Source organism: Physcomitrium patens, chromosome 10 (assembly GCF_059467195.1).
Source record: "Physcomitrium patens ecotype Gransden chromosome 10, ASM5946719v1, whole genome shotgun sequence".
Taxonomy (NCBI): domain Eukaryota; kingdom Viridiplantae; phylum Streptophyta; class Bryopsida; order Funariales; family Funariaceae; genus Physcomitrium; species Physcomitrium patens.
Genome location: NC_143419.1, coordinates 10,654,407 through 10,675,462, shown reverse-complemented (window position 1 = coordinate 10,675,462; position 21,056 = coordinate 10,654,407). Strand labels below are relative to the sequence as shown.

General features: G+C 39.8%; 3 protein-coding genes across 8 annotated transcripts; 2 read left to right on the top strand and 1 right to left on the bottom strand.

Moving 5' to 3' along the window:
• Positions 1-7,120: 7,120 nt before the first annotated feature.
• Positions 7,121-10,362, top strand: LOC112287260 (oligopeptide transporter 7). The gene is made up of 5 exons (XM_024530106.3): positions 7,121-7,757; positions 8,032-8,129; positions 8,351-8,914; positions 9,021-9,276; positions 9,444-10,362. The coding sequence occupies exons 1-5, from the start codon at positions 7,242-7,244 to the stop codon at positions 10,239-10,241; spliced, it is 2,232 nt and encodes a 743-aa protein (XP_024385874.1). The 5' UTR covers positions 7,121-7,241; the 3' UTR covers positions 10,242-10,362.
• Positions 10,363-11,159: 797 nt separating this feature from the next.
• Positions 11,160-16,195, top strand: LOC112287261 (uncharacterized). Its single transcript, XM_024530108.3, has 14 exons — positions 11,160-11,805; positions 12,163-12,278; positions 12,417-12,521; positions 12,672-12,821; positions 12,979-13,095; positions 13,245-13,355; positions 13,516-13,575; positions 13,854-13,980; positions 14,208-14,290; positions 14,426-14,642; positions 14,812-14,939; positions 15,101-15,175; positions 15,468-15,588; positions 15,766-16,195. The coding sequence occupies exons 1-14, from the start codon at positions 11,757-11,759 to the stop codon at positions 15,870-15,872; spliced, it is 1,566 nt and encodes a 521-aa protein (XP_024385876.1). The 5' UTR covers positions 11,160-11,756; the 3' UTR covers positions 15,873-16,195.
• A 1,597-nt stretch (positions 16,196-17,792) lies between these two features.
• On the bottom strand, positions 17,793-20,904 carry LOC112287983 (chaperone protein dnaJ 20, chloroplastic). 6 transcript variants are annotated; one of them, XM_024531694.3, is made up of 4 exons: positions 20,411-20,886; positions 20,078-20,200; positions 19,276-19,797; positions 17,793-18,558 (listed from the first exon to the last, which is right to left on the bottom strand). In XM_024531694.3, the coding sequence occupies exons 3-4, from the start codon at positions 19,532-19,534 to the stop codon at positions 18,188-18,190; spliced, it is 630 nt and encodes a 209-aa protein (XP_024387462.1). In that variant the 5' UTR covers positions 19,535-19,797; positions 20,078-20,200; positions 20,411-20,886; the 3' UTR covers positions 17,793-18,187. The 6 variants fall into 6 exon arrangements, with proteins under 6 accessions (XP_024387462.1, XP_024387465.1, XP_090109855.1 ...); XM_024531697.3 differs by lacking the exon at positions 20,078-20,200 and having other exon boundaries at positions 20,754-20,904; XM_090253729.1 differs by having other exon boundaries at positions 20,078-20,886.
• Positions 20,905-21,056: the final 152 nt, after the last annotated feature.

Sequence of the window (21,056 nt, the reverse complement as noted above, 5' to 3'; positions counted from 1 at the left end):
CATGTCTTAATTTTTGCAATACACGATGAACATGAAGTTCATCTTCTTTTAGATTCTTAGAATAGATCAAGATGTCGTCTAGATAACATACCACAAAATTGTCCAAAAATTCTCAAAAAACATCATTCATTAGATGTTGAAAAGTTGGTGCATTTGTAAGTCCAAAAGGCATCACGTTATATTCAAAATGTTCATACCTAGTTTGAAACGTAGACTTCTATTCATCTCCTTCTTTGATGCATACTAGATTGTATGCTCCTCGGAGTTCTATTTTTGTATAGATCTTAGCTTGATTCAGCTAATCAAGAAGTCCAGATATTAAAGTTAGTAGATACATGTTCTTGATGGTAATCTTGTTGAGTCCTCGATAATCAACACACATCCGTAATGATCCATCTTTTTTCTTCACAAATAAAATTGGAGCTCCTGCCGAAGATTTAGAATGGCATATGAAATTCTTGGCTAGATTTTCTTCAATATATTCCTTGAGTTCAGTCAACTCATTTTGTGATAAACTGTAGATTGGTCCGAATGGCGGTTGTGCTCCTTCTTGAAGGTCAATTGAGCAATCATAGGATCGATGTTTCAGGAGTGTATCCACATTCTTTTTTTTGAATACATCTTGAAATTCTTGATATTGGCTTGGAATACCACTTGAATTCTTTCCACCATTAGAAATAGGTGTGGCATAAATAATATATGGTGATTCTTTCATAGCATTATGCAAGAAAGCTTTTGCACCTATAAATACGGATTTAATTGAATTGGACTTATGACTATCTACTTGATTAACTACATTGTTAGTTATACTTTTAGAGAAAATAAGAGTCAAGAAACCCAATCTATTTGAGGGTTGTATTTTTCTAACCACAATAAACCTAAAATGATTGGATTAGAGGGAGATCTAATGATAATAAATACTACAAAGCTATTATGACCATTGATTATTACTTCTATAGGAAGTGTTTCGTGAGTAATATCTCCAGAAGACAATGGACGACCATCTATGACTTCTACATGAACAGGTTTAGTTTTCTTTATTAAAGATATGCTATGTCTTTTAGTAAATTCTTCATCTAAGAAACATGCTGAGGCTCTTGAATCTAACAAGGCAGAGGCTTTGTAATATTTAGGTCCTAAAATAACATTTAATGTAAAACAAGGAGAGGGCTGTGAGGAGAGAATAGGACCTTTACTGGATGTTGTGCAAGGTTCCAACCGCACGGTCCCTATTGTAGCTAGACAAACTCGTTTTTCGACATATTATCTTCTTTCACAGCCATACTCTTTATTTTGTGATTGCGTCATTTCTTTGGACAATGTTGAGCAGTGTGCTTTGATTCTCCACAATATAAACATAATCCTTCTTGACGACGACAAGTCTTTTTTTACTCAGTAAGAGGTTTAAAACGTTCTACATCATTTTGCATATCCTCTACTTTTGAATATATGTGTTTAAGACGGATTGGTGTTGCCATTGAATTATAGTAACGTTGAGGTCCACTTGTACGGTTCTCAGATCAAAATTCAAAAAGGCGATTGTCGCACTTCACAGCAAAGTCAATTGCCTGACTCAATGTTTGAGGATCAGGTAAGTTGAGCATTAATTTTTTTACCTCATATTGTAATCCGTAGAAAAATTGCCTAATAAGTGCAACATCATCCTACTTGATGTTAGTTGCAAGTTGTCAAAATTGTAAAGCATACAATGTTACTGATCGATTGCCTTGTCGTAAAATATGAATCTTATTGGTTGCAACACAAATTGCATCATGTTCTTCATACATGGATCAAAACTCTACCAGAAAAGCCTCTAGATTATCCAATATTGGATCTCGTCGTTCAAGAAAAGATGAAAACCATGATAATGCTGAACCTGAAAGAAGCATACCAATGAATCTAACTTGTGATCCTGGAGTTGGATAGCTTTGAGGTTGAAGTTCAATCACAAGTTGCACTTGATTGATAAATCCTCGAAACTTGGATCTAGTGCCATCAAACTTCTCGGGTAGGGCAATTCTTGGTTCTCTAACACTGGAAGGACGTTCCACCATAGGAGAAAAGATATGGTTTGGTGCAGATGTTAAAGCAGCTCCAACCATTTCTATATCTTCACTTCCTACCAATCTTGTTGCTCCTTGTGGTTGTAAATTGAGTTGATGCATCGCAAGCATTAACTCCCTCAATTGCTCTTGCCTTTGTGCCATTGTATTCTTCATTTCAATAAGTTCTGCCATGATAACACTTAGAAAAGAGAAGATGTTTAATATCACTCAAGACAAATAGAATAGAGGACTTGAGAACAAAGAAAATACTAAGGACAATATCAGTTTAGAAGAGGGTAATCTGCAACTTCTAATATGCTTATATTTTATTAAGAAAAAGGGGTAATCCACTCTTAATCAAGATTAGACAAAGCTCTGATATTGTAGGTGTACTCTTGTCAATCTGTCAAGGACAAGAACTCGATGAGAAAAGCAATTCAAACAAGTGAGCCTTCACTCAAAGAAAGGTAATAAAATATAAATAACCAAGTATGTATATTGAAAGAGAAACTGGAATGGCTATTGCCAAAAGATAAGAAAACTGGAGACCCTTGAAACTAGACTGGAAGCAAGAAAGGAGTTGACAAGAGTGAAGAAGGCTTCACTCTTGTCTCTATATATACTATCTAACTAAGAGCTACATGGCGGCATTCTATAGGACCTCGAATATGTGTTGACTTTGTACGACACATGCCTTGACTTACAAGGCAAGTTTTTCTACTTATGGGCCACATAGTTACCTTGATCTTCAAGCTAACAACATGTGTGGCACATGGCCTACTTGTTGACTACGTTTCTAATCCAAAAAGTCAATTAAAGACACCTATGAAGTCAAAGGAATATCTATGAAGCTTCTAGGAAGCTTCTATATTAAATACTATAGAATTAACTTACTTTTACCTACTTTTATTTACTTCCACCTATTTGTATATGTAATTACTAGCTTACATGAGTATGTCCGTGACACAACACAATTTTATTTAACAAGAATTATTTAAATATGTTTGGACAAATTAAGGAACTTCAAATGCAATAATAAAGTAAAAGTAAAAATTTGGAAGTATCTTGAATATATTAAAGCATATTTTTAAATTATCTAGGTTCAAAAGAAAAATAATTTATGGAAGTGATAAGAACTAGTATAAAATAAAGTTAATTCTATCTTTCTTTTTTTAATTGGATTAACTTTTTGCTTTAAAATGAAATTGATGTTCTTACAATTAAATTACATTAAAAATGCTTATTAATTTATTAATTCTTTTATTTTTTAAAATCTAGCATTATTATAATAGATTTCATGAAAAATTATACATAAATTAATTATACATATGTTATGCACTATTTTATTATGTATAATTAATTTATCAATTGATATATTTTAATTTGAAACCATTGGCTTTCATGTGAATACACACAAAGAAAAAGAAAAAAAAGAAAAGAAAAAGAGAAATATTTACTTAATTGTTGATATTATTTTTTCATTTCCCTCTTGCAACAATAGTAGAACCAAAGTAGTATAAACCACATATCATTTTATCTCATAGAATGTAATATCTAACTCCTGCTCCAACATGAGCCCTACAAACCAAAAAGATTGTTTTTATCATATTAAACGTGATTGGTATTTGTTGGTAAGTGTGCATTAATGAATGCAATAAATTGCAAAGCCCATTAAAGCCTTGCATGTAAATATGAACCAAGGTCTACCTCTTTTTCTATAACTAATATGCAACGCCCATTTTAATATTTAATTAATTATTTATTTCCTTTTGAGTTCAAAGGCTTGATCTATTTTGTGGTTTGACTTTCCTCCCCTTTCTACCCCATTGCCTCGAACTTTCTATAAAGCAGGATTTATCTTCCATCGAGACCGTTCATAGGGGTCAGGAGATCGACGGCTCATGTCGAATCGCATAGTGTCCGAAGAAGTCTTCGCATCGTCGAGATTGGCTTTCCAGCAATCCAGGTTTAGCGATCACTGTTGCGAGGGAATTGCATGCAATCCCGCTGAGTGAGTGTCGATGAGTGAGAGATTCCTGGAGGCTCACGATCGGCGATGCGAGCATGTTGCGTCGTCGTGAGTTTGAGACTTTTTTCTCGGATTGTGGGAATGTGCCGTGAGTAGGGAAGGGTCCGTGTGATGAGAGCGGATTGTTGCCCTCAACTTGCAGGATTCCCACCAAACCCAAGAAGATGTTTGCTCGGTTTGGATTGAGGTTGGGTGTGAGACGTCCACGCCTCCTGATTAGATGTCTCCCTGATGGGTTTTCGCTACGAAGCCATAAATGTTGCAGTTGATTTGCATGATGTTTTAGTGAAGCATCCGCCTATCCATTTGAGCTGGAGGTTTCTATGAGAGCTCGAGGACCTCTCCTTGCCATGGTTTACCTCTTCATGGTTCTGTCCACATTGTTCACCCCCGAAGTTTTGGCCACAGCGACATTTGTTTGCGAGGAACGGGGGGGCTACAGTGTGGATTTCAGCTGGCATTCGGACCGTTTTTTAGGGCTCCAACAAGGTTGCCATTTGTGGGTGATTGGAGTGATAATCTATGCTTTCTACCCTGTTTTCTTCTTGGTTAGTCTCGATCCAGGGGTCCTCGTGTTTGCCAAGGGGTTTGCTCGAGTTACCGCTCTCTAGGCGACCACCGCATTGTTGACGAATTTGTTTCTGGGGTTTGAGAGGGATGAGAATCACTGCAAAGGCAGTAGCAGTCTTCGCGTTGCTTCTATTTGTCTTGTTCAGATTGGTTACCATCCCAGACATCTAAATGTGAAGACACTCGCTGATGAACTAGTGGAGCCTGAGCTAGCTGGTTAATCTTGACATCCTATTCGGGATTTCGAATTACTGGGATAATTTCAGGTCGTTGTCAGGCGAGGACAGCAACCAATTGCAAACATCGCCTAAATACTTTCTTAGAGGCTGATGTACTGGTTTCCAGCACGTACATTTTGCCGATTCTCGCTGAAACAAATGTCATAAAAGCTTTACATTTTCGAAGATAAATGAGTAGTAAAGAGGGCAGCATCAACGCTCTCTTACGGGTACTTTTGTAAGAATATGTGGAGCCAAAACAGTACTCTAGAATTTGGGATATTGATGTGCGTTTCACGAGGTGGATGCCACTTAATGGATTATGTCACTAGACGTCACAGTCATTGCTCCTTGCAACAGCGAAAGTTTCGCAATAACTACAACAGAGTTTGTCTCTACCGAAGTTGTCTACTTGTGGAAGTTGGTATGCATGGATCGGTGGAAGTAACTACGACTGCTCTTACCATGTTGAATTCAGAGTTGGCACATTGCTGACAAGCGAATGCGTGTGTACCGATTATTGGTTCACCGATCACTGGTCATGTTTAGGTGTGCCACAGCAGTCCTATGCGCCACTTTGAGCTGCTTGTTGTGATCACCAAAAGCCACCAGCAAGAAGGTAACAAGAAATTAGGTTGGTGGGACTTAAGTACAGCTTTCGAATTACTTGATCACATGACGAGGCCTTGGGACGAGGCCTTGGAGAGCTTTGACATTTAATGAACTAAGCGAAATTATACTGCATGACCAAAGAGGATTTCCTGAAATGTCGTCAACGCAGGCTATGCTTAATAAGACTGATCAGCATGCTTCGTGAAAGATAGTAAGTACGAGGGTACTTACGCGGACGTGTCTGCCACTGTGCCGTTCCTGCAGTCGACTGAACATGTGCATCCAGGGAATCAAATTTGTCTTCAAATCTAATGACAGACCCAGGACTACGTCGCAGAATATTGTTATTTCAAAGGACCAGGTTTTCTAAAAGACGAACCATTCCATTCGTGCAAGTTCGACAATGATGAGTGATCATAACATGAGAGTTGTAGGCTGGGGTCATGAAGCGCGGACACAGCGTGATGATAACAAGAACCTGCTTTTCACGCGTATCCTGGGTTTTGCCTGTGGTCGTCCCTGGCAAACTGGTACGACCAATGCAGTCTCTATTTTTTGTTATCAACATGAACTTGGCCAATGATCTCCACCCGAGCAGCAATTCTACAGATCATAGGCAGTTTCCTGTTCTTTACTTCAGCGCTGATATTGGTGGGAAGTACTCTGGAACCATTATATGGAGTGGGTGCAACCGGCAGGATTGATGTGTTAGTTGCACAGTATCTGGTGAATCCAGAAATTCCCTGAGGTGCTTGTTGACTCCCCTTAACTGATGCTACTATTCCAATCTGTCATTTCAACAACATCATTCCTTTCTCGCCTCAGTTTGAACGTATTTGAGCTGCGCATGCTTCAACAAGCTTCAGTTCTGACGTTTACTATGAACGATTCTCATCACATCGTCTGGCGCTCGCACTTGTAGAATCCGACTTGTGGCGCTTATAATGCATTCAAGTGCCGATACACATCACACGATTTGTGTGTAAATTAACATCAAGTATCAGCCCCGAGGTTCCACACTGTTACATTGTAATTGCTTCTCGAGGCAGATGAAAGCGAAATTTCAAATGCGTGATCCGTAGTGCAAATCGTGAGTAGGGTAACCAGACGATAGTCATTCTGCAAGCCATCACACGAATTACTCGGTTTCGAATACAACCAGGCATTGGAACAAGGTAGAATGAAAATTTGCAAGTACAGCAAATGATGGCCTACACGAATGAGCTGAAGCTGTCGGAAGGATGGCCATGAGATGTTGACAGACATGGACATGTGCGGAAGGCAGTGCGTTCACTGCAGTGAGATTACTCAGTGAAAAAAAGATTTTCCTGACAATAAAGGGTGAGTGTTGTCGTATAGCAGTGGTTGGTATACTTTAGATGTGTGTCCCATGACACCAGTGCATCAAACTTGGAATGGATTATCTGATATCAATTAACATCTCAGAGCCCAAGCAGCTCCTCACACTTCATTCTTTACCCACAGTCCTCTCAGTACTTCCTTGATAGCGAACACTTCGATACATTTTCATTTCCACTCGTTCTCTCCTGTAGATCGGTTGAAACTGTAGGTGCAGAGTGAGTGTTTGTATATGCTTGTTCCTAATCTATATACATGCCTTCTCAAACTGAACTTGTATAGCCAAAACTGGCCTGGTTGCTGGTGTAAGGTTTGTGTCCGTGAGGAGCATTAAGTTGATGCGCTCCAACCAATCTGCTCAGTTGAGGCTGATGCGGTGAAATTCGTGAACTCTGTTAAGTACATCCAATGTGTCCAGGAAAAGTTGAAGAAGGTACTAAAGCATGTGTAGATGCGACGAAGAATCAACTTCTTCTCAAGAACGAACCAACTCGTGCTCCTTGTTCGATTGAAGAGGTGCAACTGACGGTGGCCACCACCGATGACCCCAGCCTACCATGTCTGACGTTCAGAACGCTTGTGCTTGGAACTCTGGCGAATGTTGTTCTTACAGTGACCAACACATTCTTTAGCTATCGCTCAGAACCGCTTCATGTTTCCGCGATTGCCGTTCAGATTATGGCCCTCCCGCTTGGCCGTTTGATGTCCCGCTTGCTACCAGGAGAACCCATCGGCTTTCCCTTGATTCCAAGGAGGTTCTCGCTCAATCCTGGGCCCTTCAACGTCAAAGAGCACGTACTGATCACCATCTTTGCTAACACAGGGTCCGGGGCAATGGGCGCCATGTTGGTCAATGTCGTGAAAGCGTTTTACAAGCAGAGGTTGGACTTCGTTCCAGCTATTCTCTTCGTGTTAGCAACTCAAGTAAGTAAAACATATCAACTGGCCTTCTTCGTTGGGTTGCATCATGACCACGTGCACCCAGTTCCTTTTTGCAGTTCTCCAAACAGAGGCTGCACTTCACTTTGAAGCACCAGCACACACTACTTTACAGCTTGATTTCTTTCCGTGCGCTGCCATCGACACATTTTATGTAGTGCAGCATATTTTTTCATTGCCATGACCATCCAGAAGTGTTAGAAGAGGTTACGATAATATCGAGCCAGTATTAAACGAGTGCAGTGTACATGGATACCAGATTATGGGGTATGGTTCTGCAGGGCTGTACCGCAAGCTGTTGGTGGAGCCGGCTCAAATGTGGTGGCCACACACGTTGGTGAATGTGTCTCTCTTCCGGTAACTTCCCTTGCCCCATGATTCTCTTCTATATTTGCACCAAATTGAATCCGGCAAGAGATCATTTTGTTGAGTCTTGGAATTCTGTGTACAGTTTTAGCTCAACCTCATGAGCCACTCGATCGACTGCATTTCGTTGGGTGCTAGAAAAAACCGAAGGTGGATAATTCAAGTGATCCCATATACGGTGAGATTATTAACTAGGATGAGTGGCTGTGCAGGACATTGCACGAGAAGGAAGAGAAACGGACACTGTCTCGAGTCCAATTTTTCTGCATTTGCCTTGTGGCAAGCTTCGCGTACTACGTTCTCCCAGGGTACCTCTTCAGCTCCTTGACCACCATCTCAGTGGCGTGTATCTTATATCCCAGATCCGTCACTGCTCAGCAAGTAGGATCTGGACTCAGGGGCTTGGGTGTTGGCTCGTTCTCCTTGGATTGGGCAACGATCTCGGCGTTTCGTGGGAGCCCGCTTGGAGTTCCTTTCTTCGCTCTTGCGAACGCCGCAGTGGGGTTCGTCTTTTACCTGTATGTCATAATCCCAATTACGTATTGGTTTAATGTATACGACGCCAGAAAGTTTCCAATCTTCTCGAGCAAGTCGTTTGCTGATAATGGCTCTCCGTTTGACATCCACCGAGTTGTGAACCACGACTTGACCTTGAATCCGAAAGCTTATGAAGGTTACAGTCAGCTGCACTTGAGCATTCTGTATGCAATGACAAACGCCATGGGCTTCGCTGTCATTGGAGCAGCGATAACACACGTCGTCCTCTTCCATGGAAAGTGAGTGTTCCAGCTCCAAAAAAACCATTGTTCCTAGATCTAGACGTGATTGCATTCTGAATCAGCCAGTGATAAGGACTCATGGTGAAGCACCTACTTGATGCAGGGACATTGTACAAGGATCAAGAGCAGCTTTCAGGGACAAGACGCAAGACATCCATACCCAGCTTATGCAGACCTACAAGCCTGTTCCACAGAAATGGTTTTGGATACTGCTGAGCGTTTCCCTGGTTCTATCCATAGTCGGTACTGAAGTATATAAAGATCAGCTGCAGCTACCTTGGTGGGGCGTTTTGTTGGGGTTTGTTTTAGCCACCGCCTTCGCACTTCCTTTCGGTGTGCTTGTGGCCACCGCAAATCAGGTAAATTGCTCCTGCATCCCAAGATATCTCATCTAAAATAGCCAATTCTGACAAACAGGACCAATTCCCAAGAACCAATTGGACCACTGCAGTCAGGAATAAATCTGTCAATCATCTAACTGAGCCTTGTAAACCTGATGATAACGGCTTCAATTCTTCCCCTGTAGGCACCAGGAATTAACGTTTTGTCCGAAATGGTAATGGGGTATATAATGCCTGAGAAGCCAGTGGCCAATATCTGCTTCAGAATATACGGCAGCAGCAACTTGATGCACACAATATCCTTCTTAAGCGATTTCAAGCTGGGTCATTACATGAAGATCCCTCCGCGCACCATGTTCATTGTACAGGTTTGGGGGTCCATTCTCTCGGCACTGGTGTGCTTGGGTACAACATGGTATCTTCTAGATGCAATCCCTAACATCTGTAATCCAGCGCTACTCCCACCTGGAAGTCCTTGGACATGCCCCAACGACAGTGTCCAATTCACAGCTTCTGTAATCTGGGGACTCATAGGCCCATCGAGCACATTCGGAACGCGAGGCATCTACGGCAAACTCAACTGGTTCTTTGTCATCGGGATCTTCGCCCCAGTTCCAATCTACATCGCTGTGAAAGTTTTCCCCAAAGCTACTTGGCTCAAGTGGGTCAACATGCCAATCATACTCATTGGAGGCCTCACCATGCCGCCAGCATCTCCTGTAAATAATGTGATGTGGCTATCCGTGGGTATGTTCTTCAATGGCTTCATCTTCCGCCGACACAAAACGTGGTGGAAGCGTTACAACTATCTTCTGTCGGCGGCCTTAGACACAGGAACTGCCTTCATGGGATTACTTTTATGGGTCTGCTTTGATCAGGGTCTTGGCACATTAGAGTGGTGGGGAAACCAAGGTGATCACTGCCCACTAGCACACTGCCCGACTGCTGCTGGCATCTCAATCAAAGGGTGCCCAGTTTTCTAAAGAATAAGCGATTCAAATCTAAGACATACCTGATTACTTCTGTGTAGCTCCAATTCAAAAACCTTGATGGTTTCATTAATCAGAAAACGTCAACGGAATAAGAGGTTCTAGTTTGGATACATGTAATGTTGTTGTGTAGGGCTATACTTGAAAGAGCCGCACCGGTTCTGTAACAGTAGCCAGAAGGTTTGTTCGCTCATCTCTGAGAAGCGTGGAGGCTACAAAGGTTGAGCAGAGGCAATACATACATGAGGCAATCAATCCTCTCTCTCACACACACACACACATATATGTGTTCCATGGGTCCAGCCGTAAAGAGAAAACTAGGTCCATTTTTAAGTGTAATATTGTGAAAATATGACTGCTACTTACCAAGTCAGTAATAATCAGGACAAAGTAAACCTGTTCCTTGGAAAGAAGCCTCCAGGTGCTCAGCTATTACACCCTACAGTGACCATGACTATGGTGCTCGCACGATACAGTTACATTGTGCATGATTAATCAGCTATCTATGCTGAAATATAAATCAATGCTCTGCTTACGAGGCTCCAGAATCTAAAATAAAATTGACATATTAGTTGTCCATGGTGGTTTAAACGTAATGCAACGTCTATTTAAGAATAAGGATCAATCTTTTTTACTTTCACGTTGATAACAGACGGATTTGCTTCTTAAGGCTCAGATTAATTGACACATACAGCTTCTTTGTGAGAGCTCAACCTGGAACTTTGCAGAATCAGAGTAGCATACAGATTAGAATTATGTATCCTGCAGCCTTCATTCGCCTCACTTGTTGCAACATAAAACACTTCAGGAAATCCAGCACATGTAATAACGGAGAGAACAGGTACAGTATCTGGTCACTAAAAGACTAGTAAAACCAATTCGGCAGTGGCACTGCTACCATTTGAGAAAGGATCAAGTTATAGGAAATTGACGGCCTGCAAAAGGTTTACTACTCTTCAAGAAATAAACTCGATTCGGACTCTAATTACATTCTTTGCTCAAAGGAAGTAATGGCCAATCTCCGAAACTCAAAACGTGTACGCAAGATTCCACATACAAAACCACACATCTTTCACCTCCCGAAACTCTCCCTCACACGGCTAAGTTTAACAGCACATGAGGCTGTAATCGGGGCTTGTCTGCCTTCATCGTGACTACCCAAGTTGTGGTTCGGTCACAGTTCAAAGCTAAAACTAAACCCCACACGCACCCGTTTAACACCAAACATTAAACCCAAACCCTAAACCTGGGAATTTGAGGACGAATGAAATTTCCTCTGTCTTTTGGATCTTCCAGTCGAGCATTGAGTATTTGCTTGCCCCTTCTTACTGTTGGGAATTCCACAGTTCACTCCCTGAACTTATCTTGACGTGAATTTAGAGGTCGGGAGCACTTTTGAAAGCGTCTGCGTTGATCCCAATTAGATTTCGGATGACATTTCGCATGTTCAGGCCCTCGGTGGGAATGCTCCGAAGCCCATCTTTGTCCTCGTATTCTCTTGTGTGAGCTATGGCGTTGCTGCACAGCTCTTCGCGCCTTCTTTTTCATACTTCGAGCAGTAAGTCATTCTCAATCTCTTTCTAAATCAAGCATGTAATTTGATTTGGAACACTTTCTGATCTAAGAAGGCAATTATGGGCTTGATAAGGATTCAGGTTTGTGGTGAGAAATATGGATGTATCCTGAATTTTTGTAGTTGGGGTGTAGAGTTGAACATGAATTCTTGTACCAAAACTGAGGTCTTTTCTTCACTGAATGTTGAAGACAAATTTAGGTCTCAAGTTCTGTCAACTATATGAGGAGTCAGTTTGTTAAGCTCTTCTGATATAATATCTTTTTGCTTGTAGTGATTAGTAACTTGCCATTTTTGTGGTGGCATTGCGTCTGTGGCTATGTTTGTGGTGTGAAAATGCAGTTCTTTATACTCTCAATAACCGGAAGGGTGAGAAACAAAGATCAAGCCGGGGAAACTCGGTCGTAATGTGCCTTGCGAAGGATAGTCGTCAAGATCTAAATGGAGAGACTGTGGCTGTAAGCACATTACTTCTCAATCAGCATGGAAAGAAGAATGGTTGTTTATTTTATTTTTCTCACAATTTCATGCAACTGAACCTAACTGGGTGGAAATGGTAGTAGGCACTCAAGTTTTAACCGCTGTGACGATTGCAGGTGATAGGATTAGGGGTATCCGGACGCTCAGTTGTGAAGTTAGCCTTGTCTCGCGGAGCAAATGTGCTGGCTTTGGATTCAAATCCTTCATGTGTCCCGCTGGAGGTTAGATTTTCTCCTTTCGTGACATGTCGTTGATGACTAGCAGATAATTTTATAAGTCGCATTCTGTTACAAAGTGCCTAGATTCAAACTAAGCTGAAGCTGAAATGCGCGTTCCAAAGCAGTGATTTAACTTATTCAAACACATCACAGGAAGACTCAGGTTTTGAAGGATATGATCTGAATCGAGTTCAAACAGAACTTGGCCCACATAAACGAGAGACCTTGCTTAAGGCTTCACAATTAGTCCTCTCTCCTGGCGTGCCAGTCACACATCCTGACATTGCTGCTGCTATTCAAGCTGTGAGTATGAGCATTCCTAATACTAACCTGGCATTAAATCTATGTCCATTAAAATGTGCAAGATCTTTTTCCCTTGATGATTTGAAAGGGCCGAAATTTCGATGTATTTCGATGTCTACTATACTACCGGGACCAAGCATTGGTATGAAACTTGCAGGGCGTGCCAGCTTTTTCAGAATTGGGATTTGCAGCAGCTGCCCTACCAGGAAACATAAAAGTCGCAGCCGTCACAGGAACGAATGGCAAGTCCACAGTTACCACGTTTACTAGCCAGGTTGGTAATATCAAATTCCTTTGAAAGTCATTGAAAGACAAATCTATTGAACTAACACACTAAGTGATTATTGGATTGCGAGTTAGATAAGGATGTTTTTACAAATTATATCTTCCTTTTTTCACTCCTGCTTGTGTTGGCTGCTTCAGATTTTAAGAAATGCAGGAGTGCGGACATTCGTAGGGGGCAATCTTGGCACTCCACTTTCAGATGGTGTTTTGCAATGTCTGGCATTCCCTGCAGAGGATCCTCCTTTTAGTGTAAACTTAGTTTGACCCATTCAAAGATTTGATTGTCTCCCACTGTGCGTTATATTAGTTGCCAATGTTGCTAGATGGAGTGAAATCGGCCATGTGTAAGAATAATTTATATTAATATAAGTTGTTATAGGAGACACTTACGAAAAAATTTACTGTCCAGGTAGCAGTAGTGGAGGTGAGCAGTTACCAGTTGGAACTTCCTGGTTCTTTTCACCCTAAGGTAATACTCACTGCACCCATCTATACATCTTTTGCAGTTTATGACATTAATTCTACATGCACATTTTACTCCTGTTCTGATTCTCAAACCTACATGTGTCAAGGAGAACTTTCTAATTACGCCTCATTCAAAAACCTACATGTAAACTTATATGTAAAGTTTTGAAGATATCAAGAAATGATTAGAAGTTTCTACATGCTAGTGAACGCAGTAGCTAAACCCAACACGCCGGTCACGAATTTATGATAGTGCTCTACTGAATGCATGGTAATTACCAGGCGGCGGTGATACTTAATTTGACACCAGATCATTTGGAAAGGCATAAGAGCATGGAGGCATATGGCTCGATAAAATGCCGAGTATTCTCGCGCATGGAAGCTTCTGATGTTGCCATCATACCTCAGTGTGAGTTTCATATGCTCAACTATTCGAACCGCTATTTCAATGAAGACTAAGTTTTCAATTAAGTTTGTAGCTGCATTGTGCCGAATACTCCTTGTTTTCGAATAGAGGATTCAGAAGTTACGCAAGTGCCCCTCACAAATACATATAGATGTGCAAGGGTATCAGTTATTGAGGAAGGCTGAAAAATGTTTTCATTTGAATTTTCTCACGAGATACCTTCTTCACAGCTGATGTGTTATTGAGGCGGTTGGCTGCTATGAGTGGGTCACAAGCAACCAGAGCATGGATGGGGGGCCTTCCTGGTGTACAGGTCGGTATAGTGCGTACTCTTGTCTTTAGCGTTCTTGCTTGTTACCTCAACCTGCTGATGTTAAGGTTCTAATGATTTCACCAGTCTTCTTGTGTATCATTGGATAAGTGTCTAAGATTACTTCTGGATATACAGTTGGACAAGGATGCTAGAAGGGCTATTGTTGTAGTGCCAACCACAGGTGTTGAGGCACGCCTTTACCTAAGTAGTCTTCAAGCTGTCGGAACGCACAATGCTCACAATGCAGGAACAGCAGCTCTTCTTGCCCTATCTTTAGATGTTGGACTGCAGTCAGAAGATATTCAAGCGGCTATTCCCCACTTAAAGGCTCCTCCACATCGTATGGAAATTGGTATGCTATGTATTTCCTGAATTCCTAATTCTTTTTGTCTAACCCATATGCTGTCACCTTGACATCTACATTCAACTACATGGTCTACATAAGTCACTAATTTCCTCAACCATTATGGACTGTAACTTTTGCCAATGACCAATCTGATTTGTTTCGTGTTGCTGACCAGTGCATCAAGACGACCAAGGGGTGGTGTGGGTGAATGATAGCAAAGCCACGAATGTGGATTCCACTTCAGTTGGCATAAGAAGCATTGTGGGAAAGAAAGCAGTGGTGTTGTTAGGGGGCCAAGCAAAGGTTGCTGTTTCCTCGCTCTATGTGCTCATCAATGGCAATTTATGAGCTCCATGCTGTAAATTGTACGAGTTATTTTTAGAAAATACTTTTGATAACGATGTTGCGTTATTCAGTTGCAGTATATAAATGAAAACATTCCACTTCAATTATTACATGAGCAGGTTGGAGTAGGAAGCGGAGGACTTGGATTCGGTGTTCTAGTTGAATCCCTACAATCTCATCGGGCTGTTGTACTTGTGAGTACAACTTTTTCCCTTTTTTTCTTGTTTTTGGCTTTTTAGAAAATTCAATTTTAATATGAAGAAATCACTAAATTTGACTGGCCTTAAATTGTAGTCTTAAGTCCAGTAGTGATTGAGTCCGTGTGTGTGAAACTATTTGGTTAAGTAGATTTTTGAGTGATAATGCATACTCATTCCGACCAAATTGAGAAACCAAACATAATTGGTGAGTGAAGGTATTCTCTGCTTGTGGCCTTGGGTACTTTTTTGCAAGTCACTGTATCTAATGACTTATAATCGATTGTAGTTTGGAGCATCGGGCCTTGCGATTGAACAGGAGTTGCGTCACGCAGGTTTGAGTATCACATGCACATATACAGAACTTTTTGCAGATGCAGTGCAACTTGCTGGCTCTTTGGCACAACCTGGTATATGTCAATCTTCTCTTCTTGCAAAAACTCATCTTTGTAACATATTCCTTATTCCTCTCTATGTTTCTCTGCATCTCTTGATACTCTCAGATAGATTCGTTATGATGTACCCTCAAATTCTTGAATGGGGACATTGTAATAGATGTTGATTAATGTGAGTGTTAATCTTTGCAGGAGATGCTGTTCTTCTGAGTCCTGGCTGCGCTAGCTTTGACCAGTTCAAAAATTTTGAGCATCGTGGGCAAGTTTTTGCCGACCTTGCAAAAGTGGTATCTACTTGATGTAATCCTACAATATTTAGGATACTTTGTATACAGGGCAGCGGTTGTATTGAGTGATCTTAAATGAGCTCAGTGAGGTGAATCTATTGCAAACAATAGCAATGGTAGTCATCTCCACTAAAAACCATCTTGCAAAATTCGTTCGTAACAAGTTCACTCAGTGGCTTGACGTTTGGGGAGGCATTTTTACTAGATAATACTACAGGATTTATTATCTAGTAGAATTTTGTAGAAAATGGGCTGAAGAAAAAATCACCAATTGGCAATGATAAACTAAAACTTAAGTGTATTTTATTAATTAATCTTTATTTAAATTATATAATTATTTGTGGTTATTAAAGAAATGTATGGCACATGTTACAAAAGATACATTTTATATGGCTTATATAAGATGTATCTTTTGTATGATATATTCTAAAGTAAATCATAAGTAATTTTGATAGTAATAAATATTTTATTTTTTCTACTTAATAGATAATGCAAAATTTTATATAATTAAAATTTATTAGATCTTTAAAAAATTTAAAAATAAAAAGTAGTTCATAAATATGTTTCTTAAAAATTAATGTGAATATGTTGGATAAATCAATTCATGGAAAAATCTAAATTTGAGTCTAAAACTAGCTAGGAATAATGAATCTTTGGTTCCATATGGACAAGACTCCAAAATTTATGCTTCGATTATTAAATGTATATCTATCTATTTATACAAAAAATCTAATTTCCTACATAGTCTCTTATATATTTCGTTTTTATCCTTATAGATAATAATCTATCAAGCACTATTCATCAATATGTCAATTTTAGAGTTGGTTTCAAGAAATTCGGTCTTATAAAACTCACTCTATAATACACAATATGGGTAATAGGATATTACTACCTTAAATCACTACTAAAAAAATTTGAGATAATTATTTTGGAAAAAAAAAAAAAAAAAAAAAAAAATCTATTTTTTAAAAAAATTGCTAAAAACTTCATTTTTCTAGAAAAATTAAATTTATTCTTGTTCATTTACTAGGTATATTAGCAATTTGAAAAGTAAACTCAATAACTAAAACAACCAGAAGTATTTACAAAAAAGAGCCTAATTTTATATTATAAAATATTAATTAATAATTTATTAGATAAAAAATAAATAATCTTACAATTACTTATTAAAAATAAGTAAAATTTTAATATTAAAAATATATCTTTCATATTTGATATATTTTAAATCTATAATTAGTGTATTTTTAAAATAAATTAGAATATAAATTAGAAACATGAAATATATTGAAACATATAAAGAATTACATGTAATTTTTAATATTGTAAACTACATAAGTTTATATCTAAAAACTATTCCTAAAAATTAAACTATACAAGATATAATATGCAACTTTATATAACTAATATATATAAATAACAATAAAAAATCAGATATGTAATATATTATTTCTTTTTTACTTGCCATTCATGCATATATATATATATATATATATATATATATGTTTTGCAAAATATTGTTGTAAAATACTGAATCATTTGTTTATCTTACAACAAACATCCTATTTTCATCAACAACAAAATAATGATTAATCAAGATAAAAATCTTGTTTATTTTTTGAATTTGGCAATATCAAAAGTGAATATAGATTCATGAAGTTTAAGACTTCATTTTTATTTTATTTTATTTTATTTTATTGAAATTGTATTGTAATATTGTAAGTCACCTTAGCATCATGTGTTACGTTTTTTTCATTAATTCTATACATATATACATGCACACAAACATACATCAAATACTGAAAAATGCATGTTTATTTCCCTTCATGGATTTCGGGTGGCCTTCCCAACTTCTCTTTTTCCGTCCTCTCCTTCCATTTTTATCTTGTTTTAGTTTATGTGTTTAATAAACATAAAAATAAAAGTTGCACCAAATGAAGTACAAATGTTTAGAGTTTCAAGAATATGGTCCCAAATTCAGGAAATAGAACCTTTCAGAATTCAGCTTGAAACTCGACCTGAAGTGGGCTTCACTCAGGGTCCTAAGAGCCTGGCATCGCATGCAGAAAAGAAGAAGTGCGGTATCATATCTCCATCTCCATCCAAATACATAGTCTGATTTCTGCACGCAGGCAGTATGATACATGTCAAAATTGGGTTACTTAACTACATCTTTACACCAACTGCTACACAACTTGTGCCGCTAATAGTGATTATTTTGGATCCATATTATGTGTTATTCCTGCATATCACTGCTAGTTCAGAAACGTGTGGGGGGTTTTGAGTCTCTTAGCTTCGAGCAGATGCGAGTATCACATTATTGGTGATACTTACTCGACTTCACGTTTCTTCCTCATCCTAGATGCCCAAGATTCTTCTTTAACACCTCTACCTTCTCTACGTCTAAGCTCTTGCAACTGAGACTTCCAATGGTCCCTCCAATCGTCACTCACATCCATGTCAAATTTTCCTGTTCTTCTGCGATTTCCTGCTCTAAAACCAGCTGAGAGGGTTTTAGCGTTCAAAGGGTTCTGCAACCAGAGGTCATAATCTGCTCGTAGGTGAGGATCTGAGAGCGTATCATACGCTTCTTGAACCTGCATGAAGCGCCTCGTACATTCCTCTTTCTCAGTTGGGGGGCACACATCTGGGTGGTAACGTCGTGCCATTTGCCTGTATGCGAGCTTAATTTCCGGCAACCCTAGAGACATCGTATGTCAAACATTATGATTCAAAGAACAAAGTACATATATGGCTACAAACAAAAAATGTTTTCATGAGGGTAGGAATTACATCCAGAGACCACCTCAAACCATATAAAGCAAGTTAGATACAGTATACACTATGCATTGTCAACCTGGCTAGTCCAGTCTAGTACGCATATATGAAGACCTACAACTTTTCTAGTGTAGATTTATTAAGTGTTGTGTCTAGAAATTTCGCAGAATATAAGATAAATTCATGCCAAAAGCAACAGCTGAGTACGCCTGAGCACTAAGAAAAAATATTCTAAAATTACCGGGAACAATGCTGCCAATCACTAGAACACTTGAACAATATACAAGTTACTGTAATCATTCATTTGTCTGTTAATCGTCTTATTTCAACAATAGCGAGGTCTTAAACACATCAACCAAGTTGAAAACATAGGGAGGTTCTTAGAAAAAATTAAAATTTGTCACCTACATAAAACAGCCATCTGGTGGGACAGATTGAGTGGATTTAGCAAAACGCATTCCCTTCATTGCAGTCCCCTTTGCAATTTATAGTTGATGGCTTTTAAAGTTGTGTCAGTCAATAATGATCAATAGTTTTCACGCAGCAGCGATTATGTTTCAATATCATTGTCGTAAAGAGGAGAATTAAGGAGCTAATAACATTCCGTGACAATTGAAGCAGCAGGATGTTAAATACTCACCAACATGCTGCGGAATCTCAAGGAGCTCGTAAAGAGTCGGGAAAGGCATACAACTATCCCGCGAGGCATCCGCAGTCGAGCTGCATCGCACTTGAAAGATTGCTAGCCGCTGGGATTGAGGAAATGGTAGTGACTTTAATCGGATCACAAATAGGTTGCCGGTTTTTACATGTGCGCACGCACACAAATTTCTACTAGTGATGGATACAGGAGGATGTCTAAAACAAAAAACAGATTCCAAACGCACTGCCACCGCCATAATCACAAACAACCCAGCAATGGCAACTACCGAGAACACTCGGAACACCAATCTTACTACAACATCACTAAAATTTGATCCCACAACTCTTTTCCCCTCCCCCCCCCCCCCCCCCGGCGGGGAGTGAGGTTATGCGTGGAATCGTGTAGCTAAAACCTTAAGCCATATGAAGGAGCTTCACATCACGTGTACGAGGAGTGAGGCGGCCAAAAGTTCAACCGCTTTCGATGCAATTCCACCAACAGAGTTCAAAAAAATCCCATCTGCACGGTCATTAAGCATTGTAAGGGTTACTATGTACTGTGATAATCCTTTTTTAAATCGAACGACGGTGTCGACTCTTCAGGATCCTCATCAGAACTTATGATCATCAAACCCATCAGTAGGCAAGGCGTCTACAATCAAAAAGTGAGACTGTAATCCCTTCCGTGGCAGCTCAAAGAGAGCTGCAGAGCCGAAACTCGCCTACATTTACAACGAAAATGTATTTATATATATATATATATATATATATATAGCACACAATAAGCTTGGACCACCAACCAAGGCGAACTTCAAAAATTAGAACCTCTCCTCTTCCATCTCTCCACCGACGCTCCCAAGCCCGTCGCCATGACACACAGCACCCGGCCAAAGAAGAGCTTCTCAATCCATCAACTGAAGAAACTGTGTTGCTCAAAATTCAAATTAATCACTGCTTCGGCATCCTATCTTCATATAACGTCAGAGAGAAGCTTTGAGGAAATAGATAAGAATACTACATAAAAAGATGTGATCCAGAACTAAAGCGAAGCCCCGCCGGGTGCACACGAATTCAGATACTAATTCCAATGAAAAGATAAATCCAAAGCAAGACACCATTGCAATTCCTCATACCACTGTTCTAAATTTTTTCAGATTTTCTCAGTCTCGCATAATCTCTTCCCAACTCGCAACTCCAAACTTGATCATCATACCGTCCTGTCAGCAAGTGGGACTGACGACTATAGTGCACGCAACAAAGTGGATAAGAAGGGAAAAGGTGGCCACATCGACAGTTCAACAGGTGCAGATCTTACTTCTGACAAACAGAAACCGACTGCTTCACTAACGCAATCTTCAGTTCTCGAAGCTACCTGCTACATTTGTGGAAGGAAAGCGGACTCAGATTTTTGGGATTTCCTACTCTGCCGCGACAACAAAGTGGCAAAGGTGTGGTCAATCGCACAGAAACGCTTACTCGAGAATAGTAATTCTTCATCGTACGGCACAGATGTCCAACGAGGAGGAAAATTATGGACTTTGTAAACCTAATTCCTTCATAAGATCATCGATCACCGCAATAGGATGCAATACCCACCCCCCGCTTTACGGAAAATCGTCTCTGTGAGTAAAGCGTGCAAGAACGAGTCGATGAGCATATGCGCCGCAGACAGACGGCGTCAGTCACCGTTCGATGGCATCCGTTGGCGTTCGTTGGCGTTCGTTGGCGTTCGTTGGCGTTCGTCAGCAGTTTTCAGCGGCAGGTGGCGGGAGGTGGATT